This window comes from Leptinotarsa decemlineata, unplaced genomic scaffold, assembly GCF_025532065.1.
Source record: "Leptinotarsa decemlineata unplaced genomic scaffold, Ldec_3_MD MMD2_P_RNA_scaffold_5, whole genome shotgun sequence".
Classification (NCBI taxonomy): domain Eukaryota; kingdom Metazoa; phylum Arthropoda; class Insecta; order Coleoptera; family Chrysomelidae; genus Leptinotarsa; species Leptinotarsa decemlineata.
In genome coordinates this window covers 10,070,120-10,096,738 of record NW_027412532.1, presented here as the reverse complement: position 1 = coordinate 10,096,738, position 26,619 = coordinate 10,070,120, and the positions used below count along the sequence as shown (strand labels likewise).

The window sequence follows — 26,619 nt, the reverse complement described above, 5'->3', positions numbered from 1 at the left end:
GTAGGTCTCAAAACCCTGTAGCTTTTATTTCCGAAAGTAAAGTATATCTCAATTGGAATGCCTTTATGAGCAAAAAAATCACAGAATAAACTTATAAATAAATTTTCTTCATCCTCTATATACTGCACAGTTCATTGGATAATACCCCATAATAAATTCATCTTCCAATGCGTGGATGTAACTTTAAAATTCACCAAGAACATGATATTCTTATGTTGAATACTTCAATTTTATGTTCCTTCGAGTGGTTTTAGTGACGAAATCTCCCTCAATTCCTTGACTTTGTGTTTGGTCAACAGTATTTTTTCCAAACCGTGTATAGGTGATTCGAATATGATGCAAAGAACAAATGCCATACTGTAGGTTAATAACACATGGGCAAGACACTTGTTTGCCTGAAAAAAAAAACGTAAATTCTATCTTTGTGTCCTGAAGAATCAATATAGAATGTTTACAATACTATCCTGTTGAAACAGATTAGATACTCATCTCTAGTTGTCGAAAATCAATTGACGATGTTTTCTCATCAACTCACAAAATTTATTACTAAGTGGTTTTGATCATCGATATTTTTCATTGGCAATTAGAGTGTCCTATTTGTATGAAATACTTGGCTTCATACGGGTAGCAGAGCATTATTCTTACATTCTGAATGAAAACAGCTAATCAGGAAGATACATAATAATATGTAAGCGTTGGAAACAAACAAAATGAAAATATTTAGTGGTTCAGGTTAACATTGAAAATTATAAAGACAATATCAAATTGACGACCTTAACTGGTGAATTTAATACCAAAATAGGGAATGTTCCTTTTTGAGTTTAATTCATGATTTTTTCAAATTCACTTCGAAAAGTATTCAAATTGATGTTTCAAATGTTGGGTTCTGATTTTCAAAGGGATCTAATTTATAATAATTTATATGTACCTAGACATAATACCTACTTTAAAAAAGGAAAATTATCTCTATAAATCAACAATTGAGGCAAAATATAAATTATAGTTCGACACCACCTCCACAAGCCACATAAACAACAGTTGTTTTGTTATTTATATAGAGGAAGATAGATTAGGTGCACAAAATATCATATGTCACAGAATGTCTCGCAACTCGGAACATAAGTAAACAGAACAGCACGCCTCTGAAATATGTCATCTTTGTTTGTCTCGTACAGGTAACATACTCATTGTCCTTTATTAGCTTTAACCGATGTTGCCTAATGGTGAAATAGAAACGAATCCCTTTAAATGTTGAATGCATTATTTCATTCCTCTTTTTCAAGTATTTAAATAATTTTTTAAAGAAAAAGGTTGAAATGATAAGTTTAAATTGCGTTGTTTTAGAGCGTCAGGAGGAACATTCCCCATTGGGGGCTTGTAAATTGGCATAATGTCTATTTTTCAAATAAAATCAAAAATGGTTTCACATCAGATGATCATCCAAATCTGGAACTGACAGCTCCAGGAAAAGAAGCTAGACTTCTTTCTAAATTTTTGGGAGGAATATTGATTCAGTGCTAATATATATGTTATTCATACATCTTCTATATTTTTATAAATATCTTCTAGATTTACGTCCAGTTGAGATATTTCAGATCTTTTTGAATATGAAGAGAGATGGAATTAAACTATCCTTGAGGTTTTTGGGTACCGACATATGCTATCAAAAATGTTGTGATGAGCTGAAAGTAAGGTAATGACTACTGCACTTCATGTAGATTACAAATTTCATCAATACAAGAAATATATGGCGTGTACATACCAAATTAACAAGAACTCATTGTTTCTACAGTTGAATTTTCGAAATGAAATACAAAAATAGTCTAGATATGGAAATAACATTCAACATGTTATTACAATAATAGCAATCCGCCCCAGCTCGGCGCACGAGTGCAATACTGATATTAAATATAAATTCACCCATCGGAAATTCAAGGGCATGATGGAAAAGTGATGAAAAAGTTACTTTATTTTACGAACGCACCTCTTTCCCTCGCGGTTGGCGCCTTCAGTTGGAATATTCAAAAATCATCACTTATTGCGCACCTACAATATGAAACGAACCTACATACAAAATTTCAGCCTCCGAAAATATACCAGTACGGAGAAAAAGGTAACTTTATTTTACGAACGCGCTTCTTTCCCTCGCAGATGGAATATTCACAAATCCTTATTTATTGCACATCTGTAACATAAAAAGAACCTACATACAAAATTTCAGTCTCCGAAAATATAGCCTTACGGAGAAACAGTGATGAAAACGTAATTTTCATATACAGGGTGTACCATCTCAGGCGAGCCATCCCGTTTATTTCTTATCCCATGGTGAGTGGAAAAATTTCCCGAAACACGTCGAATGATTTTGTTTAAAGGACATCTTTTGACGTATATATTTTAGGCTTGAACGAGCAATCGTCAACCCCTCAAACTTGAATAGTAGAGAGGGGTTATTTTCACAATGTACAAGCCCATTTTTATTAAGCCCTTTTTACAAACTCAAACAATCGTCAAAAAATTACATTCTTGAAAAATTTAATTGCGTTATCATCATGCTCACAATAAAAAAAATCAAATCTGCGTGTTTCAATCCAATGTTCAAATTGTCCTCCATTGACTTCCATACAATAATACTTTCTCTCAAACTGATAAATAAAAAAACAGCAAAACATTTCCTTATCTTGCCTTAATTTTTTTGTGTTTAGAAAGTGATTATCTGGTTGTAACTTTTCTTCGATCATTTCAAAATTGAAATCAATCTGTTGAGTTACTACTTTGCTGATTTGTTGAAAATTTCAAAAAATATGGTATAAACATTGTAGGAACGTGTTGAGCTGGTTAGCCTTTATTACCAAAAAAAAAATTGTGCCCGAGCGGCTGCAAGGATATTTATCCAAAACCATCCTGAACGTAGTGTTCGCCATAAGTACGTACTGGAATTGATTTCAAAATTTGTGGAGAAGGGTTCAGTAATGGATAAAAAAAAGGGCACCCATTGGAATTGTGAATGATGAAGGGGAAGCTGTGGCGGTATTGGGATATGTCCAACTTATGCCAAACACGCAATCTGTACGACAACTTTCTGCAGTTTCCGGTATTAGTCAATCTAATGTTTTCAGAATTTTACATAGACACAAGTTCCATCCGTACAAAATTAAATTAATTCATGAATTTAATGATGATGATTCGGTTCGAAGGCAAGAGTTTTGCGAAATTATGGCCGAGCGTATCAACAATAAACCAAATTTCCTGTACAACGTTTGCTTTTCTGACGAATGCACTTTTTTACTTAATGTCAACCGGTTAACCGGCATAACTGCAGAATTTGGAGCGATACAAATCCTCATGTATTTCGAGAAGCTCACACTCAACATCCAGAAAAGCTAAACGTTTGGTTAGGAATTTTGGGAGACCTGGTAATATAACTGGCGAACGTTATCTTGAAATGCTGGAAAATGTAATTGATCCGTTATTAACTGAACAATTAGAAAACGATCCTCTACTACTTGAGCAATTGCATTTCCAACAAGACGGAGCTACTCCGCACTAGGCCGCACCAGTTCGCCAGTACCTCAATTTGCAATACCCCGGTCGTTGGATTAGAAGAAGAGGTGCTCTGTGGCCTGCCCGATCCACTGGCCTGCCCGATCCACTGACCTGAATCCTCTGGACTTCTTCTTCTGGGGACATCTCAAGTCAAGATTGTATTATTGTATGGAAGTCAGTGGAGGACAATTTGAACATTTGATTTAAACACGCAGATTTGATTGTTTTGATTGTAAGCACGATGATAAAACAATTCAATTTTTTCAAGAATGTGATTTTTTGAAGATTGTAAGTTTGTAAAAAGGGCTTAATAAAGATATGGGATTGTACATGTAAAAATAACCAAATTATTCAAGGTGGCTCATTCGAGCTGCAAAATTGATTTTTGGCGAAAACGGTTAATCAAATTTACGTTTTTTATACACCGTTGTAAAGAGGCTTCCAAGACCTTTCAAATATAGTATCACTCAACAGCTCTCCCCTATTCAAGTTTGAGGGGTTGAAGAGCCCCCTGTTAGGGGGTTGCTCGTTAAAGCCTAAAATATACGTCAAAAGATGTCCCCCAAACAAAATCATTCGACGTGTTTCGGAAAATTTTTCCACTCACTATGGGATAAGAAATATACGGGGTGGCTCGTCTGAGATGGAACACCCTGTATGCACGCGCCACTTTTACCCCTACGGAGGGAGCTCCAGTTAGAATATTTGAAACTCCTTTTTTGTTGCACATCTACAATTTAACATCTACATACAAAATTTCAGCCTCCGAAAATTAACCAGTAGGTACGGAGAAAAAGTGAACGCGCTTCTTTCCCTTGCAGTTGGCACCCCAGCTGGAATATTCAAAAATCCTTATTTATTGCATATCTACAACATAAAACGAATCTACATACAAAATTTCAGCCTCCGAAAATTGAGCGGTAATATTGATATGTAAACGCCCCCCTTCTACCCCCACAGGGGGCGCCCTAGTTAGAATATTTGAAAAACATTTCTTAGTGCGAATTTAAGACCTAAGAAGCACATATTTATCAAATTTAACTTCCTAGGACTAACCACTTCGGAGAAACCGAGATGTATGCGTGAGTGTTAAGTGAGTGACTTTTGCATTTATAGATTACATTACATTAAACTTACCAACTCATAATGGCTCAAGTAGGTAGCCTGCCTCATTACACCCATGTTATAGATCTCAATTATGCCATTTGCCAGATATGCACAGTAGGTCAGTCGACTCAGAGGAATGAAAGCTCTGTAGGATAAAAATTTGTTTACTATTCCTAAAAACAAATAATTTTTTGTATTATTGAAGTTACTAAACCATTTGAAAACGGCGATTATACATTCAAGCAAAATGGCATTTTAAAAATGAATTTGTATCAACTTTTTATAGGGTAATTCTCAAAAATATGCAAACAGCTACTTGAGGAGGTTATTTTAGGGTCTTAGGTACAGGTGAAGGTTCTGAAGTTTTGAAGATTTTTTATGAAATGACCTAGATATTTCGAAGATTTTTTCTCAAAGTCAAAAATAACCAGCCCCTAAGTATGTTATTGAACAACACCTTTCATAGGACAGAATTTGGGTTATTCAGCTTTTCCTCTAATACTCTTCCTGACAATTGTTTGTTTATCTGGTAATTTTGTAGTACAGTAGTTTCAATTCATGCAAATATTATTTGTTTGGACAGAAAAGGAACTGATTGATTTTTACCTGCATGATCCGTAACACATATTAGGATTACCCATCCTATGGCCAAGCTCCAGCCAATTCTATGCAATGAAGCATAAACTGCATTTTCAATCATGTTTTCCGTATGTCCTGGATCAAAAAATATCACTATTGAATACATCGACACAGTTCCCAATAAAGTTGCCAAAATTGATCCTAAGGTAAGTATGGATGGTCGCATCTTTATCCTATAAATTCAAATCACTCATAAACGCCAAATTGCCTATGATTGGCAACTTAAAAAGTTGGGTAAACACCAAAAATACATTTATTTATTATTAATACCTTCATTTTTTCTGGGCTGTTTTATCTAATCGACTTGTATTTTTTTTATAAAAGAAGAGTTTTCCTTATCAATTCGTGTGACTTTTTTTCAAGGACAAAACAAACACTACAGATTTGAATCGTTGGAGATTAAATCCATTCGGAAAAACCTTCTCAGGAAGTTTATTCCACATAAATGGCATTCTCCAAATGGAAGAGTTCTCAAACAGTGAAGTTCGAGGTGTACTGAGTTGAACCTCAAAACGATGAGCATCAGCCACAGTACGTCGCGTATTTCTGATTTGTACCGCTCTTGGTGAAATTAAATGTGCCAAGTCACTTGAACACTTCCCGTGAAAGCATCTACAGAAGGGAAACAATTCTCCAACCTTTCTTCGATGTTCCAGACTTTCCAGGTTGCAAGTGATGTTCGCGTCTCCAATCAGGCGGATGGTTCTTTTCTGGATGGAGTCCAGCAGTTTCAGGGTATGTTTGGGGGCGGAGCTCCATACATGAGAACAATACTTCATGAAGGTCTGAATTGAGCTTTATAAAGCATCAAAAGTTGTTGAGGTGTGTACAGTTTTCTGGTTCGGAACAGTGTTCCAAGCTTTTGCAGCCTTTGCAATTCCAGCTACATGATTGTGCTAGGACATATTGGTGTCCATTTAATCTCCAACAAACTTACCGAAGCAGACGTTATTATATCCGGTTCGAAAACATTTATGTTTTTAGAGAAAACCGATGCCTTGGTTTTTGTGGCATTGAATTGAACTGGGTTAATTTTACCCCAATTCAAAATTACTTCTAGATTCTCATTAAGATATTCAACCTCCTGCTGCCGGTGAAGATGTGCATCCGCAGCCGATGTCCTGGAATCCAAAATGTAATGACGAGACAAATGTGCTGTCGTCAGCAAAGCAATATATTGAATTCTTGTTTTTTTTTCAATAAGTCGTTGATATATAATAGAAAGAGAGTTGGAGACAATATGGATCCCTGGGGAACACCAGCGTTAATGGTGAAAGTATTCTAAATGTAGCAGAATCTGTTTGTGGTTTTTCACCATGGTATCTTTGATTGTTTTTTCAAAATGAACAATAATAAAGTATCTGAATACAAAAAGAACATCAATTGTACCACTGAATTCAACTATCACAAGATATTCTATATTTTCCGGAGTATTGAGTGATAATTGATTTTTTTTGTTACTGTTTCATGTTAGGTGTTATATTTTTTGTTACCTCTATGAACATGTATGTTTCTAAAGGAATGTAACGGTTATTATTACTCACCCAGAGCTTTGTAATCTATGCACCAAATACCCAAGAAAAATGCCAATACAGTAGGAACTTGATCTCATATGGGTTTTTATGTAGGCATTCATGTAATAGAAGTTTGTTGATATGTCTTCCAACTCCCTGTAAAAATCTATTAATAATTCATAGTCAAACTATAATGCAAACCATTCAATATTATACGAGTTTATATATAAGAAACTATTTGATTTGACAATTACATATATTATTCTTTCTTAAACGACTAAAGGAGTTGTAAACATCAACACCAATCATGAAATCGTGGGTCAATTATATTTCAGAAACCCTTCAGATTGTAGAGGCAAATGTAATGTTTTCCACAAGATCGAATTTGACCAGAAATTCAAGCATAGGTATAAACTGAATGTGCAAGGTATCCAATAAATTAAAATAATTAAACTTACGAGGGATACGCCAGTAAGGTAGGATCCAAATTCTTCATATAAGTTATCCACAAGGGAATTGCTCCCGAAATTAAGGTACAAGCAAATAGAATGATTTCTCCTATTTTTCTCCACCTCCACAAAGGATATATTATAATAGGAGCTATAATGAATAGATGGTAGTCGACCGACAAATACCATGACTGGAACATACACTAAAAATACATGAAATACATAAAAAACACATTAAAGATAAATTTGAAAATGTTAGGAAATGTTGGGTGATATAATACATCTCGAGATAATCTTTAAAATGAAGGCTTTACAGAAAACGGCCCAAGAGAAGCTCTCTGGCTTACAGAGACAGGCTTGTCTGGCTATCAGTGGTGCCATCAGTAACACACCATCAGCGGCCATGGAGATCCTTCTAGACTTACCTCCTCTACACATTTTTCTGGAGAGAGAGGCTAGATGGACTGCATACAGACTTGTGCATATTGCCAATTGCACAAATAAATTTATTGCAGAGTGCAACAGACTGTTGGCTGATACTGGAAGTCACAGCATTCTGGAAATGACCTCTGACATTATGCCTCCAACTGTCAACTACGAACTGCCTTATAAAGTACTGTTCCCGAGTAGAAAGGACTGGATCCTCTGGGAGAAGGAAATATTAAGAGCAGATAGTTGTTGGTTCCCAAATGGATCAAAAACACCTTCCGGTTCTGGTGCGAGTGTTTTAAGTCGCAGATCCAGGACAGAGATATCTACCTGCCTAGAATCCTATGCGACTGTATTTCAAGCGGAAATTTACGCTACTGAATTGTGTGGGGAGAGATTGGAAGAATCCAACCTTATACACAAGTCAATAAAATATTCTCTAACAGTCAAGCGGTATTAGAAGCTTTTGGCTCCTACCAAACAACGTATAAATTGGTAGCAAATTGCCAAAAACGACTCTCCTCGATAGGAAGACTCAACAGATTGTCTCTGCTCTGGATTCTTAGCCATACTGGCTTGGAAGGCAATGAGGCTGTTGACTTCCTTGCAAAGGAGGGTGCTGCAAGCAGCTTCATCGGACCAGAACGTGTCAATGGCATCGCTTTAGGCTTTGCTAAACAAACATTGTACACCTGGATGGCAAGAAGAATTATGGATTTCTGGCAGAATCTTCCAGGACTGGCTCACTCCAAGGCGTTTATTCACCCTTCGAAACTTGATACCAAACAGTTGTTGCACTAGAGTAGGGATGAACTGCGATGTCTAACAGGCCTTCTTACAGGTCACTGACTGATTTTCATATGCAGAGACTCGGACTGTCGGAAGACAGTGTGTGTGTCGCCTCTGTTTGAAAAATGATGAAATAGCAGAGTATATTCTTTGTGGCTGCCCCGCTGGGGACCGAATCAGGTTTTTAGAGTTCGGCAGAGCCGTACTCTAACCATCTGACCTGAAAGACCACTTACCATACAAACTAATCGGCTTTGTTAAGAATCTGGATTTATTTGGTCGAATGTGAATAGGAGGAGTCTCAATAAACCCTTGCGGGTTGCGGTGGAGGGTTGAATAGACCCACTCACTTTAAACCTAACCTAACCTTTGAAAAGATCTATACATACCAATTGATCCGAGTTGACGTAATTGTTGATATATAAGATATTTGTCCACCAAGAGTTCAAACATCTATCTCGTTCCAAGCCTACTCTTGATTCCCAAAATGGACCGGATGCTGTCCTGTGTAGAAACGTAGTGTAGAACCCTATAACAATCAAGTAGACAGGCGTCAATCTGAAATGAATAAATTGAAAAAATCATGAGTATAACATTTCAATGCAAGTAATATTCTGTCGAAGAACATATTTTGTGAAATATTGCATGTGATTCTGTTCAAATTGACTAAGTATCTTTTCTGGTTCAACTATAACCAAATCCCTTTTGAGGTAGGGCAAGGAATTACCTCAGAACAGGTTACGCTCTCATCAGGGATTTACTACCAAGCCTAGGGGAAACTTGGGTAAAATGAGGAGTCTAAAATGGCGAATCGGCAACAACTGTATATAGCAGCAACTGCTTCGGACAGGAAATAGTCTCTAGCGGGGTACCATCAAAATACAGGTACTGCAGACACGTTACGGCATCATTCAGGGCCTTCATAGTCATATGGGCGGAATGCATGTTGTTTTGGTTTAAAAAAGTAATAAAAGTTCCCAGTTTATACATTCACCCTGAGAGATATTTCAGTTATTGTTTTTTTTATGTCAACTAGCAACTACTTTGTGCTGTTATGTCAGGAAAGTAACAATCCAAATCATTAGGACAGATTCAAACCAACCTTCAGTCAGTATGAAGCCTTTCTTCATGAAACATTTTGATTCATCACTGAGGAAACCTGAAGGTAGTTCTGTAGCCAGGCTGTAACTCTTCAACAAAGTACCGTTGATTCCTCTTTTACCCTCCTTGAGAGTATTTTGAAGAAAGAAGTAGTCAAGCCTTGCCAGATGTATAATGAAAACGAGACAGAATGTTCAACAGTTACTTCAAAAACCTCTGATGTGAATTCTCCAGCTGGAAAGCGACCAGTTATGAACCTTTTTTCAGATGAAAGAGGCTCAAACATAAATGTTGCCTGTTATTCCAGTGCTACCAACCTACGTTTTTCCGTGTCCTTCTAGTTTATTTAAGCTTTTCCAGTTGATGTCGCATACAGCAAAGTAGCTATTTTTGGCAATGTTGTTGAGGAATTTGCTACCATGAGTATTGTGCCCTTTATTTCTCATAACAAGTATTTGATGACTCCGAATTTGATGGTGATACGACCTCCAGATAGCGTCTCCTCTCTTTCAACCTCATCATAAGTGAAAAAGTGAAGTAAAATATCACCAAGCCTCCAAACTTCAAGTATCCCAGTGAAAATTGCGTTATTGGAGATACAATTAGAGAAGAAAAATAAGGTTGTACAAGAAGAAAATGAAAGAGTAGCAAAGAAGAAAAAGAATGAAGAAAAACAGAAGAAGGAAGAGATTGATAAGAGAAAGGCAAAGAGAGAGAGAGAAGAAGATACTGAAGAAAAAGGAGAAAAAAAAGGTTGGAAAGAAGAGAAAGAAAAATGAAAAAGCGAAAATGAAACAACCAAAAAAGAAAGCTGTTCTATAGAACATTGTTATTTAAGGAAAACTTTTCGAGAAAACAGTTCGAGAGCAAGAAAGAATATTTCGTTGAAGAAAGTTTTGAAATTTGTATCATCTTCGAAATAGAAGGGAAATGGAAAACGTGATTTTCATCTGCCAAAAGTGGTATAATGCAATGTAAACAGGACTCTAAGTTTATGAATCGACGCCAACACTATGGATATACAGCTTTTGCTAATGACCAATTAAGCATAGCCCTGAGTGTTTGCTTGCTTAATAAGGTTTCGCCTTCTTTCCTTTCCGATACTTATGAAAACAAACTCAGGACAAGACGGTATCAGACTGTTTGGAATACATGGATGAAAATGGAAAACAATACTAGTATCTCTCTGACCCCTCATCTACACCCCTCATATACATCATCCAAGCAGCAGAACCTTCATCGTTTTGGCCGCAATTACATAGACCCTTACATAGATATTTGAGGTTAATAACCCCAATAATCGATAACTTTGGCACAAAAACTAGATAAGCATAATAGCAAAACACAAATAGAAAAAAACTAGATATCATATGTACAATACTCATTCCTTCTCAAGACTGATAAAAAATATTGTATAATTGTTAAAATCCCGACTCACCTGATGTATCTAGCAGCATAAATTATGACAACGTTCAATTTTCCTTTCCTTCTTTCTAATTCAATTAGTAGAAGTCGACACATCAAAAAGCCACTTACGAGTAAAAAATTATCCACCAGCAGTGGATTGTTCAGTAGAGGTCCATTTTCAACTCTTGTTAGCTCCTTGAAAATAAACAATGAAATAAAGCCATACATTTATTCATCATCTGGAATTATTGACCTAATCATTTATTCTATATTCATGTGAGTATTAATTTTTTCAACATTGAATTGTATCAAAAGTGATACACTTCATTATAAAATAATGATTTGAAAATTGCAAATTGAAATACTCGAAATTATTATTGTAACCAGGAGTTGTAGATCATTGAGTTAGAGGAATACCCCTAGAATACCTCTATCGAAATACATGCCATCTACAGCATGCAATTCTGTCAGTGTGGATAATCATACCTATGTATTTTTTGAAAATATAGACAAGGTTCGTTTAGAAATTACTGGTTCCCATCATGCACCCGCTGGGAGCCAGTACTGTTTTACTTGGGTGCACAGTAAGTCCATCTTTTGCAATCAAGCTCTGGATTGAGTTTGAAACCGTTTGTACCTGTTCTCAGATAATCTCCTTATGCTCATGATGAAACCTGATTAGTGAAGCCCTGATCGTGACGCTGTGCTATCAGATGGTCGACAACCAACTGACCATAGTATTTCTCTCTAGGGACAGCCGTTTTCCACCGTCACTTGAACTGTTTCCTCCGTGGAAATGAATACTATTAATCTACTTACGAGCTTCAACTGCATACTTCTAATCAGTGGAGTGTACATATTTCACACCTCACACAAAACAATACCTTCAATCAGTCACTGTAGAGGATTGATCGTGGATTTGTTCGTCTGATAGACAAATTCTCACCTGTTAGGTGGATTATCTACTAGAGAATTGATTGCTCTATAAAAATGTATAATTCACTTGTTTGTTTTCAAGAGAAAACAGATGAGACTGATGAAAACGTAAGACTGATTCGTTTGTTGGGCGTTTACCAACATTTGGTGTAACTTTCGCTGATATCTTCGAAATCTATTCGAGCGTCTACTTGGCTTTGACAGAGGTCTTCAATTCATTCGGAAGGTTTTGATATCACAATATAAATATTATTCTAGAAGTGTTTTTAGGGCCTCTTCTAGGAGAATGTGCTCGTAGCTGCTCTTTGAGGCTATTCTTAGGACTAGTAGTGAATTCCTCATTCGATTTTTCCATTACTTCGATGCTCTTTCGACATAATTTTCTGAAGGCGTGATGGCGTTGATTTTAGAGATTTACTCACACAATCGCTTCCAATATCTCTGTCATTCGAAAAGCGCAATTGGAATTCGTGAAGGGGGCGGAAAAATAATGGCAGATGTTATATGATTCCTCGCAGTTGACTGAGGTGGACGAGGTTCACCAGTTGCTCTCCACTCATATGACGATCGTTTTTGGATTCCGGAGTGAAGTGATGGATCCATGTTTCATCCATTGTCACATGCCGACGCAAAAATTCCGGTTTGTTATGTTCGAACATGGCCAAACACTGCTCAGAATCATCAAGACGTTCTTGTTTTTGGTCAACAGTGAGCTCGCGCGGCACCCACTTAGGTTAGCGCTTTCTCATAGTAAAATGCTCATGCAATATAAAGAAAACACGTTCTTTTGATATATTCGCAATGTCAGAAAACTCACGCAACTTCACTTTTCGATCATTCAAAATGATTTTGTGGATTTTTTATGTTTTCTAGTGTTACTGCCTCATTTGAACTTCCAATGGTTCTGCATCATCGGTGTCTCTACGACCACGTTTGAAGTCAGCAAACCAACGTTCAGTTGTGGTTTCTGATGAACTTTTCAAGTCATTGTTCCGCTTGAACGATATTTTTTCCATCAAGAAGCAGTAAAAAATTCAAACACGAAATTGTTTTTAATCCATTGTTTTGAAAATAACAAAAGTAGTGTCACTTTCAGCACAATAACTCACAAACTTATGGGTAGAATATCATGAAATTTCAATAGTTCTCTTTTGAAGGTTAGTACTAACTGAAAAAGCAGTGAATGTAATAAGACTAGTGCCATCTATGTGTTAGAGCCGAGCCCATGTAGTAGTTTATTAACTATATAATCCAGTAATTTTAGGTTTTTTAAACCTCAATCTGCGGAAAAATTCCTACTGAGCTGAATTTTGGTATACACCTTCAATATGGCGTTTTGAAGCAGATGTGAAAAATCGACGTTGATATCTTGCCGGCTAAAAAAGTTATAAGGGTCAATAGGTCACCAAAATCAGTTTTTCGGGAATATCTCGCGACCTATGGCTCGCAGGTCAATAAAAGTTATTATGAAAATTATTCCTCGTACGATTATCTACAAAAAATGTTTCTTGCATTTTGTCAAGTAAAGTCAACCGTTTTCGGGCCAGAGCGCTGAGAAAGCGAGTAGAATGCACTCACATTGTATACCGTATACATATAAGGCGTCAACTCTATTGCTTTTTATCAATGTATTTGTTTTCTTAAAACTTCTAACTTCTATTCGGGCGTTTCATGACAAATAAACTAATATTATAGAGGTTTCGGAACTACTATATACAATACAAATGACCTCCACTGGCAGATGTTCCGTTCATTATTGTTCTGAGACCCGTCCCTTTATACCTGAAAATTAATTGAAATGCTCATTGAGAATTTCGAAAAAGTTGGTATTTCTACAAGACGCGATATGCTGACGTCTTGATTGAAACAGCAATTGAAAATTCAATAAATAATACCACAATTATCGCTGGCGAAGACATAGATCTATTGGTACTTCACATAGCACGCACACAAATACTTGATCAACCTACATCCATTTTAAGAAACCAGGGAAAAACAATGTTAAAACAAAAATATACTCTACTGAGAGCCTCAACAAATATCCACACTGCAAGAAAAATATTCTGTTTCTACATGCTATCACCGGATGTGACACAACTTCAACACTTTTTGGGAAAGTAAAAATTAAAGTCATGAAGATGTTCGAAAAAAGACCCGATTTACACAATTCTGCAGAAATATTCCAACAAGAAAATTGCGCTAGAGATGACCTTGTCGATGCTGGAACACATTTTCTACTAGCAATGTACGGTGCTCCAAAATCAGAAAATTCAATTGACAATTACAGATACTATATGCTAAACTAACAAGACAAAGCACAACTGTGAAATTTCAATTATTACCACCCACTTCTTCAGCAGCTTAACAGAATATTTATCGAGTCTATTATCAAATACAAACCTGGCTAGGAAAATAAATTGATCCACAATAGTGGGGTTGGGAGTTGAAAAATAATATATTACAACCAATAACGACTTTATTGCCAGCAGCACCCGATAATCTACAAAAGGTTGTGGTGGCAAATGTGGATGTAAAAAAATTGGATTGAGATGTTCTAAAGCTTGTGGACATTGTTGTGGTCATTCATGCTTAAACACAGAGTCCACTAGTGAAGAAAATGATGAAGATGTTGATTTGAATACAGCAATAAGTCCACTCGATGTTTTGTCAGCAACTTATGATGAAGTTCAAATTGAGGATATCGACGACGAATGAATATAAAAGAAAATAATAAACAAAATTTTGTTTCCGCTATTTTTCATTGTACAAATAAAAAATTATCGAGCATAAAATAAAATAAAAACACTTTATTACAGTTCATGGATTATGCCTACGGGGGAAACCACTACCGCACTACCTGAAAGGTGGTGCGGAAACGAGTGCATCATCATAATGTAGTCGCTTTCTCAGCGCTCTAGTCAGAAAACGGTTGACTTTACAGAAAAATGCAAGAGATATTTTTTGTAGATAATCGTATGAGGAATAATTTTTATAATGACCTTTATTGACCTCCGAGCCATAGGTCGTGAGATATTCCGGAAAATCAGATTTTCGTGACCTTTTGACCCTTATAACTTTTTAAGCCGACACGATATCAATGTCACATCTTCTTTAAAACGCCATAATGAAGCTGTATACCAAAATTCGGCTCAGTAGGAATTTTTCCGCAGATGAAACCTTGAATGACTGGACTAATAGGTTATTTGAGTTTTTATTCGAATCCTTGAAACTAACCTTTTCAAAAAAATCTTTATTTTCGACTGGACCACCAAATATGAACACCAACGAATGCCCAATGATTATCAAAATCATGGATATACACTTTATTCCGCAGATGCATTCCAAGTTTGACTCATTAGATTTTGTCTGCAATAACTTCCCAGTAGTTTGAATAATTGAGAAACAAATGAGAATTTTTTTCAAAGCGTTTTCAGACTGTTCATGCCTGAGGGTGTCTACACTGTATTTAGCAGCCTTCCTCATTTGCTGAATGTAACAACAATGGACGAGAGTAGCTAGAATTGTGAATATGAGAAAACATCCTATTATACACCTGAAAAATAAAACATGGATTTAGTTTTATACGGAGATGTGTGAAAAAATAGGTTCCATTGTATTTGCTGTGTTTTCGACTGTTTAACGTTCGTTTGAGATTACAAAGTTTGATCTAAATGAGTTGAAAACATCTTCAGGAGTACCAAGTCTTTGTACTGCTGTCCAAGTTATGGTACTCCTGGCTATCACAAGCAAAGTAAAGGATTGCCTTCTGGTGAAATGAATAACGATGGTGATATTGACTATTTCGATTATCTTTTTCATAACTTACCCGTAAACAATTTCCAAAGTGGTGAATGGCGGAGATTTATTGACAGTGCATTTGATTGGATCTACCGAAACAGAAACCACTTCAAAATTTTCAGCGGAAGAAGCGAATATTTCACGTGTGAAAATTTCAGAGTCTACCGTCGTACAAGCTGATGGTAAACATATGCCCCAATGTAGTAGGCTGTTGTTGAAAGCATAACGGTATTTCTGTAAATTAATGAATCATTGATGACCAAGGCATTATCCACTACTCAGGCGTCTTCAAGTCACTTCACCAGACAAAATTCAGATATTTTAAGAAACAGTTCAGTTATTATAGTTAATTCATTCTGTTGCAAATTACATTACTCACCTTCAGTGCTAGATTTATAGACCTCTCCACCCTTTCGTTTTTTTGTTTGAAATATATGTCCGCTAAACAGTATTGACCCTGAAGGTCTTTCATTTCGATATGCTTCCGTACGCCAACGCATTCGTCGAAGTTCCCCATTTGATAATAATTTCCGTATAAGATGCCCACTGGGAATTTCGCAAATGAATCGAATACTGAAAAGTAAATAAATATTGATTTTTACTAGCCTTGTTTTCGAAATATTAAAATGAACTTCGCCGGAGTTATAATTTGTTACAAGAACGAGGTTTTAACGACGAACGAGAACGAAAATATTTCCTACTTATTCACCTAACTCAAACAATTGTTCATGCAGTTGAAGTTTCGTAAGACTGTATCATCCCTCCCACCAAGCGATTTCCTGGAGGCTTTGAAGTGCACTAGATACTCGTTAGGACAACAAGAGGATTGCTCCGAATTCTTGGGGTTCTTGTTGAATACTCTTCGTGAGTAAAAAAATAGCAGAATCAATACTCCTGATCTCTCTGGGTTGAATGATTCCGTAGTACAGCCCATATCTCGTCTTGTGTTTGTAAATCTTTTGCTGGAAAATCCTCACTTGTTTACTTTGTAGTAAGGTTAGGTGGGGTAAGTGCACCCCCATTTTCGTTTTTGGTTATCTCCAAAATTAGTAAAAATTAAGATCAAATTCTCACTATGATTTTATAAGTACCTGATACCTTTGCAAATATATATGTATTTGGGAAGCAAAATATTTTAATTTGGTTAAAATATTTGAGTTTTTTTAAAACAATGTGTAGGTATGCTCTTACCCCATTGAATTGGGACAAGTGCATACTTTTGTGCGATTAATGACTGCATTCTTATTATAGGATTTTGTGGATAAGTGCGTTTTATTCCATTTTTCACGAACATTTTTATATGAGGAAGATTGAATTTGGATAATTTTTAAGGGAGTTACAAGCTTTTTTGGATAAGATGTCGGTAAAGTGAAAAGTCAGAAAATGTTAAGTTTTATGCCAGAAATTTTTATTTGGCTTTAAACAACTTAAAACTTGAACAAATCAACACAAATGATCTTCCTAAACTAACATAAGAAAATATTAACCTCTAATGAGAAATTGTACTTTTTGGCACGCAGTCACATCAAATTTTTGATTCCACTGAACTTTATTGAAAAAATAAGTCTTCCACGTCGATCAATTGTGGGTTGAGGCAGAATTCTAACGATGTTCTCCTCTGCGATTGTATCAATGTCTTCTCCTTGAGGCCATATAAATGCTCCCTTGTATGACCTGAGAAATTTTATCGTCCATTCTTCCCCAGCTTTTTCAATGATTTGTCCAATATAATGTCTTTGTGTTTTTTTAGTATTATATTGTACTAGCACCCATTTACGTATTGCTAAGAAACAGTTTTGCTCCTCGTCAGAAACATCAGAAAAGACTTCCGCATCCAGATCATCCTCGGAATCAATATAATCTATGGAGGCGTCATCAGATTCGCTTGTTTCAGGTGCCACCTCGGTTTTCTTTTTACATGACTTCTTTGCCACCTCTTCCATTTTTGTTTTAGCCTGTTTGGAGGTAATGATTTCTGAACCGGGGGCGATACACTTACGTTTAGTGATCGGGTCTTTTTTGGATTGTTTGATAGTTTCCAACAAAAGCTGCTCAAATGAAACGTTTGGTGGTTGATAAACTTTGCCGTTTGGAAGATTTGGCTCTGCAGAAGTACTCGCTACAGGCTCAATATTTTCCACTTGAGGAGGGGTTTCTTGAGTCGTTTCTTGTTGCGTTTCTTGAGGTGTTTCCTCCTGCGTTTCTTGAGGTGTTTCCTCCTGCGTTTCTTGAGGTGTTTCCTCCTGCGTTTCTTGAGGTGTTTCCTCCTGCGTCCTCTTCCAACGTTTAAGGCTTTCGGGATCAAACACGTTTTCAGATATCACGTTCGGATTGTACGGGAAAATACCTCCCTTTTTAAAACCATTTCAGATTGTTTCCGTAAGGAGTTCTAGCCATGAGCTTTGGACCATGGTGGAAAATGTAGCCTTTGGTACCTTAACACCTATATTGTGTCTCTGCCATGTAACTAATTTTGCGTCCCATTTATGTTTCAAAGGTTTGAACACTGATAGATCTAGCGGTTGTAATAAATGGGACGTATGGGGAGGCAATTTAGGGATTGTAATATTTTCTTGAATGGCAAGTTCGATCACTTTCTCAGTCACATGTGTCCGGTGGTCATCGTATATCAGTAGTTGAGGTCTTTCCGCGCCCATTGTTGGAATAAGTGTTTTCGCTAATTAATTGTAAAAAACATCAGCTTCCATCCATCCGTTTTTGGTAGCGCCATGAGCGGTACCGGGAAAAATTTCATTTTCGGGAATCCAAGAATTCCAAAGATTTTTTGCTTTAAATAATATCAATGGCGGTGCTTTTTTTCCTGCAGCATTTACAGCTGCCAATATGGTTGTATTCTCCCTTCCAGGACTGCTCACAGTTCTTGAAGCAGTCTTACCAATTCCACCCACTACTTTAGTTTTGCTGGGATCAAGACATAAACTTGACTCGTCCAGATTCCAGATTTTATCTGGCTGACTCATTAACTCGAGATCTTGAAGCGTTTGTTTAAGCAAGTTGAAGTAGGGATATATAATAAAAGGATCTGTCATATTTTTCCGTGCATATTCGATACTCTGAGGTTTTTTATCGATAGTGAATGCCGCTTTTTAAAGTTAATAAACCAGTCTTCTCCAGGCTTGTTGAATTTAAATGGTGTTTTTAGATTATTTTTGTCAACATATTGTTTTACAATATCAAGCAACTCCAACCGGCTCAAGCCAAATCCCCACGTCTCCATTTGTTTTAAACAATTTGCCAATTTTCGTTCATGTTCTTCTGGAAGTGCAGGCGGTCTACCAAATGATGAGCTTTTTGTTCCACGTCTTTCTTTTAGGTGATCTCGAATGGTTGATAATGGAATTCTGTATAACGCTGCAGCTCGTTTTGGTCTTATCACACCATTACGAATTTCTTCCACGGCACGTCTCAAGGTTTCTTGGGTGTACGATTGTCCTCGCTGTGAAGTTCTCACGTAAACTCGTGGCATTTTGTAAAAAAACTACAAAATAAAATAAAGAAATTGTAATGGGGTAAGAGCACACTCCATGTGCACTTCCCCCTTACGACAAATGCGCCCTTTCCCCAATATCAAATTTTGCCGGGAGAAGTGCACACCTAAGCGAATTTCTGTTCTTAGCTTAACCTCTAAAAAACCAACATCCCCCATTGAATTATACCAAAAGCGAACACTATTACATATAAACACTTTTACACTTACCCAACGACAACATAGAAATCAATTATCAGAACGAAATAATCCAATTTACACAAGGATATTAAAATTCACGTTGGCGTTCCAACAGGTTTTGCCGAAGTGACACGCACTGTTTTCGCGTTTTATCGATTCCTAACGATGAGGTATGAACGTTTCAATTAAAATCCATAGATGGCGCACCCTAAACTTTAGAAATTAATTTTTCAGGGTCGTTGGATGCACTTTCCCCAAAATCGCACTTACTTAAATGTTCAAGAGGTAGAAAAAACGTTTGTGATTTTCTGGAACTTCAACTAGCGTTTCCTAATACAACTGATAACCAGTCCGTGCAAAGCTTATTGTTAAATCATCTGAAAATTGAACTTTCAACGGGTGATGATCAACTCATCAACTGTATTGCCAAATATGCGACTGACTGACTGAGTGACTCGTCTAAGCCAAGTCGGTGAACTGTAATAAGGTCTATGACAACCCATTTCAATATTTGAAATATTGGTTACATATATTTTGGTCATATCCAAAAGAAATCAGTAAGTAATTGCACTATTGGGAAACTAAGGAAGCAAGGATGCGTGTAGATCGGAAGATGCAATTAAAAACAGATGAACACAAACGAAACCTAATGGACTTTCTGTCCCAGAACCAACTTCACGAACGATCTGCACATCTGTAGGAACACGATCGGTTCTTGCAGACTGAATTGAAAAGTGTTGAATTACTTCTCAGAAAATAACAAACTACTTCCATGTGTATTTCAAAATTTTGTGCTCATGCTCTCAATAATATTACATTCGGTTAAAAAAAATCATTTGCCATTCGAAATTATTTTTTGGGAATAACCAAAAATTACGCGTTGCAAGTGACATAAATACAAACGAGGAAATTAAATCCCATACGTCTTGGACAAGTTGTTGATGTATCGAAAGAATGGTTTATTTATGGTAATTTCCCTTATACTGGCATTGAATGACTGTATGTAACAATATCCTTTTCAGATTAGTCATCAAAGTGCTTCAAGAATTCAAACTGTTATGGTTTTGATCGCGGAAATATTCATATTGAAAGAAGTTATTTTCACGGATGCATAACTATATTTCAGCTATAAGCAACCTTGTCCAATATTCTTTATGTTGTTTGTTTTTTAAATTATTCGCAACCAGAAAACTCTTGAAGTGGGGTCAACACTATATGTTTTGAACAATACGTATGAATAGTTTATATTTCTAACGGAAAATTATCAGAATACAGCGGCAGATTGCGTCATTTTGATCGATAAAATACACAAAAAGCTCTTTCAGGGAAAGAGAATTTTGAACACAATCTTGAATTAGTTGCGAATCATTTTTAATTTTATAGTTTGTGTTGCTATTGAAGCGTGTTTTTTAGTTCTTCAAACTATTATCTAATACCTTTACTCTTCCTTGTCTTCGAATTATGTGTCATTGATGCATTTTAACTGTACACGTATATCGTTGTGTATTTCTTTGTTTCGTTTCCATCCATATTTGTTATTATATTTTGTTTTTCTATTGACTCCACAGACGTGTGATTTGACAACGATACAATTGTTACGTGACATATATTTTATTATATCTAGATGGTTGTCCTACTTATACGCTAATTCAGCCAATTTTCAGATGTGTTTCTATAGGTTTCACTTTTATTCATTTTATGTCAAAAATTCTCAAAATTACTTATACAATGAAAGGAAATTGTTCAGTCCCATTGCAACTTCCATCTATCAGTGCTTTGTTTTCTTCATGATATATTTCAGAATTCCTCATAATTTTATTGTTATTATAGAAGTTTTAAATACACAATTAATTTTGTGTTTGGAACCTTTGATGTACTAATGAATATTAATGGTTGAATTGCTAGTGTTGAAAATTCGATTCAATATATGCCTAATTCCTGGAACGTATCAGTTCGGGAGAAAGTCAGGAATCAAATCTCCAGGAACATGATAACAGATAAACGGAAACATTTAATAAACGACGATAAAAACTAAAAGAAACTTATCAAGCGATTGAAAGACGAAGACGTTTTTCACTTGGAAGACGACAAAGGTAACAAAGTAGTAATTCTGGATAAATCGAACTACTACGAAACGGTCAATACTCTCATCACTAACGGACCGTATGCAAAATTGTCCAGGAACCCGTTACAAAAGATGATCGCCGAAGTAAAAGTCGTCCTCTAGAAATGCGAAAAAATACTTATCCGTCAACTGAAACGGAACTTACAAGTTTTCAACCCAACGGTGTCGAAACTATATTGCCTCCCAAAAATCCACAAATCAATGCACCTCACCGTGTTGGCTCTCCTACCTACCAAATAGTAAAATGGCTAACTAAGGAATTTGAAGGATTGTCTATTGCAGAACTAGGTTTCAGTATAAAAAACTCATTAGAGTTCATACAACATACAAAAAACATCTTTCTGCAAGAAGGATAATTTGAAATATCTCGTCTATCTCTTTTCTTGAAATAGGGACAGACTTTTGATGACTTCCAGATCCTTGGGATTGTAGCCGATCTTAAGCAAATATCAATTAGTATACATAGAGAACGAGCAAGCACAAGTGCACAATCTTTTAGGATGAAAGCTGGAATGTCATCTGGACCAGTGGTCTTTTTAGGCTTGAGCGACCTTAGTGCCTCGTATACTTCGTTTTCACTGAAGCTTGATATATCAAGAAAGTGATTATTATCTGTACAAGAGTTTGGTTGAGAAGGGGAAGAAACAGTATACGATTGTTTGAAAAGATTGGCAAAACCGTTCACGATATTAGAGGGCCCCTCCAGCAATTGACCTTCAAAATTCAGTACTTGTAATATTTTGGAGCTACCTCGTTTATTATTCATAAATGACGAAAATCTGTTGGGATTGATGTATTTCTTCCTCAGTTTCACCTAAGAATTTTCTGTATTATACATCAACATCATGCTTTATTTTTGCCTGAAGGTGTTTGAAATCTTCAAGGGCCTGCAAATCACACTCACGCTTGTATTTGCGCCAGATTCTGCTTTCAGCCTGCAACTCTCTAATAATGCTTCTATTATACCAAGGAGGATATTTGTTTTTGGATTTAACTGTATACTTGGGACAGCAGCGATTGAAAACGTTATAAAGTTTTCCATAGAAATATGTGGATGGGTTCTGGAATAACTCAGAATCTATATGCAAATTGATTGTATTTATAATTTTATCCGTTTTTGAATGTGTACCTGAGTACCTACGAAAATGATATTCGAAACGAAAAGTTTTCTGATGGATATCCCGTCTTCATCAAGAAGCCTTTCACAAATAATTTGTGTCAAAATTCATAAAGTCAAGAACATTTTTGCTGTACTTTTTTAGGAACATTTTAATATACACTACCAAAGATAAATATCTTTGAACAATACATGAGTTTAACAAATTCGAATAGAAGAATGTGAAAACATAGGTTTACACGCCCGGAGTCACGATCGAAGAAATTAAAATCCCGCATAGTGAGCCATTTTCGAATTAAACTTGAAATACCAAACGTTTTGTGTACTACTGCGGCAGACATTATCAGTAGTATGTGTGTTTACTACGAGGACAAAAGTTATACCTTATATAATTCATGATACAGTATACTCACATTCTAAGGCCCATCTTTCATGTCTTGTCATAGCTTCAATGACTTGAGTTGTAGCGGCTACACATTCTTTGTTCTCCAATTTTTGTAATATTTCACTTATTATACGGAGGTTGTATGGAAAATATAATGCAGGAGCTTTCGACTCTGATTTTTCATCAGGATTCGACTTCGACATATTCTGTGATTTCTCAGTCATATTCACTTCTTCTGCACTTGTGTTTACGTTACTGATGATGTTCGTTTCATTCCTCTCTGGAAGAAACACAAAGCCATATTTTCAAACTGAATTATCATAGACGCCAAAAAGTAAGGATGGTTCCAATAAGATCTTGTTGAAAAATGAGTTAGTTTTTCAAGTTTTCAATGTGAAAATTCAAATAAATATACTCGAAGTTGATCTTTGTTTTAAGTGTTCACTTTTCCCAACTTTCACTCCAATATTTATACTACTTTTATAAAATATCAATTTCGAATATTCTCTGTGAAAATTAGATATTGGGTCGGAAAAATACCTCTAAGGGGTGAGCCGTTGAACTTACAGTTCAATAACAAATTTCATAAGCTGGATTGAGGTTTACCAATGGGCGCACCCCTTTAGTCCTCTTTTTGCTGATATATTTATGAAAAGCTTGCAGACCAATTTTGATACAGATATGTAGACGATATTCTCGCCTGTTAAAACCGAGCTATACAGACATTATAATCCCTAGTTATTCTTTCCATCCCGACTCTCAACAGAGTAGCATTTTCGTAACCCTTATCTGCTAGGAATCTAGATAGGGACATGTCATTAGGGACCGTCTGTTATTACCTAGTGTAGTTGTGTAGGTAGATAGAAGTATACATTGTTGATTATTTCATGTCATGCCCATTGACACATATGAATCCTGCCTATAAAATCTATTTTTGAACTGAAAGTGATTCTGATTCAGGCATACATCGAAAGCTATCGAAATTTCAAAAATAGTGACGTGGTCTACTTTGGCTTGAATTAATATATTTGAAATGAGGGACTCACATTTGTTGTACGGTATGTTAGAGAACATACCCTACACATTCAATCAATGATTTCAGTTTATTGTAGTTGAGAAGTATATTCTGTTTGAATTGAAAGAGTATGTTTTTGGAAGGGATTAGATTTTTGAAAAAAAAAAGCTTTTTGGCTTTCTACTTTTCCATCTTCATGCAAAAAATTTAGAAAATTTCGAAAGGAAAGATTTGAGTAATTGAGATAAAAATAAACTCCTTATGAAGATGTGTAGATTATGCATAGAATTTACCTTCAGGTACAAACTAAAAGAAAACAAACTCCTTTCACAAGAATATTAAACTATCTGTTAGAGAAATTACTCGCTGGCGCTCCGGGGCGACTTCATTGATTCAAGTGGCGCATTTGCTTTTCCAGCTGCAGAAAAACCCGGAAAAACCTGCAGCTCCACATCATCTGAAGATCTTGATCTGCCAGTGTCCTCTCTTTCATAAAAGGGAATGTAGGGTGTCTCCAGAGGCTCCAATAAATTCAAAACATCGCCAAAACACTTTGGGACACGACTATCGTCAAATTCAAACGCTGTACAATATAATACATGAATGAGTTTCGATATGAAATTTCACTTATGCGGTATCATCTTCTGTTTTATTATCCAATCAGCACAATTTTTTGATGATATTACGAAGCGTTTATTTATTTGTGAATTGAACTGCGGTAATTTTAGTGTTCTAGATTCGAACAGTAAGAGACATGATATTAAGAGAATATTTCAAAGAACCTCACGTTAGAAATTGAATTATTTTGAAAAAATATATATCATAGAGAAAAAATAAATATTTGAGATTGGAAAATAGGTGGGGAAAGAATAAAAGTGATTCTCTTACATGGAATACTCTTCCATTCACTACAATGGAGCGTTTGATATTATCAAAATTCCTCACACAAATTTGGGAAAAAATGTTTTTGACTAATAAAAGGTGAAACTGTAACCGCTGGCTTGAAATAAAACCAAATCGATCACTTTTTCCAATTACCAGAAATGCAATAGTCTTCTAGACGCGCATTTCACCAATCAAGGATATGAAGATAACTGATAATCTAATTCAATATTCATAGAGGAGAGTACTTGTTGTTTCAGATGGACTTTTCTTTCAGAATATGAAAAGATCATATGGGCATTATTCATATTTTATGTATTTATTTTCCATTTACTGACATGAAGATAAAAAGTTATTTTTCTAAATACGTATTGATTTTCTCCACGAAAAATATCTCTTATAAGTCGTCATATAATAACAATATGTTTGTACATAAAGGTTCCAACTATATTCAGAAGTGAACAATTTGCGCTGTCCACAATAAAAACTCTAGTTGTCGAAATCTGTTTGGAAACAAAAAATCACCTACCTTTCAATTTCGCGTTATGTTGACTAATCATCATTCTTGGATGTATATTGTACGTCATATTATTGATTTTCATCACGACTGATTCATTTTTGCCTTCATTTGCGCTAACTGTTGTCGACAAATTTAAAATTACCAATAGACCCAACACGAATTTCTTTTTTACCCGCGCGATCATTTTGAAATTTCAGGATTCGACCAAGTTCTAACGTCTTGAAGGTTTTTACACGACTAACCGCTAGTGATTTGTTTATATCGAATTCTGTTTACCTAAGAGGTGGCCGTGAACATTCAGGGGGATTCGGATTACTCAGTCAAATTGATATTTTCATCTTCGGCTAATAATATTTTTATCCTTGAAACATTCTTAATTATTTTCCATACATATATATTCATCATTTTTTGTAATCTAGTATGTTAATTTCCAATTATTCACAACCATCTTTCTTAACAGAAACCTACCGAAATAACAATAAACTAATTTCTTATTAAACCTCATGGTTCCAAATAATGCTTGAGAATTAATAATGACATCTTTTTGAAATCAAATTATAAGGTTATTATAATGCTTCAGATATTCAGATACGTCCAAAAATGATGGACAAATATATTTTTTGTATTACCAGAAATTTTCAAGAAAAACCTGGATGTTTTAAAAGTTTAATCAGTTTTAATTTCATGTGTTTGTACTAATGATGCACTATTTGGAACCTTTGGTATGCTATGTTTAAATGTATAACATAAGGACATATTGTAAAATAATAGGCGAGGCAAATTATAAAATTAATTTAGGAGTGGTATACCTGTATGTGTGGTATACATGTATGGTATATCTGTATAGCATAAATAGGGTAAGCTTCACATAGTTTCCAGTTTGATCTTCCTCTTGATGATGATCACTTGGTGATCGAAACACGTGTCGAGGTGTTAAAAATAACGATTTGGTGTTGGGAAAAAACTCCAGAAATATTCATGTGTTTGTGTAGCTCCATATCCCAATAAATATTCATCCTACTATGTAGTGGTATATACTGATTGATAGATATATACTACTGACATACTGATCTACAGAGAATTTTCTACTCTATACATGCTGCCTCTTTTCAGCTTATTACTATATAATAGTAATAATGATAAAACGTCTTTATTCACCTGAAGTAAGAACATAC

The 26,619-nt window shown here is 35.7% G+C and overlaps 1 protein-coding gene across 3 annotated transcripts; it reads right to left on the bottom strand.

Annotated features, from left to right (window-relative positions):
- Window positions 1-48: 48 nt before the first annotated feature.
- Window positions 49-25,701, bottom strand: LOC111506551 (nose resistant to fluoxetine protein 6). Of its 3 annotated transcripts, none has more exons than XM_074169516.1 (12): window positions 25,454-25,700; window positions 23,056-23,307; window positions 16,092-16,285; window positions 15,741-15,946; window positions 15,149-15,467; window positions 11,010-11,173; window positions 8,860-9,028; window positions 7,262-7,455; window positions 6,834-6,959; window positions 5,257-5,462; window positions 4,681-4,823; window positions 49-395 (listed from the first exon to the last, which is right to left on the bottom strand). In XM_074169516.1, exons 1-12 carry the CDS (start codon window positions 25,626-25,628, stop codon window positions 231-233), a joined length of 2,313 nt encoding a protein of 770 aa, XP_074025617.1. In that variant the 5' UTR covers window positions 25,629-25,700; the 3' UTR covers window positions 49-230. The 3 variants fall into 3 exon arrangements, 2 of the variants coding, with proteins under 2 accessions (XP_074025617.1, XP_074025618.1); XR_012464083.1 differs by having other exon boundaries at window positions 254-395; window positions 4,681-4,795; window positions 25,454-25,701; XM_074169517.1 differs by lacking the exons at window positions 23,056-23,307; window positions 25,454-25,700 and adding an exon at window positions 19,431-19,559.
- Between the last annotated feature and the right edge of the window lie 918 nt (window positions 25,702-26,619).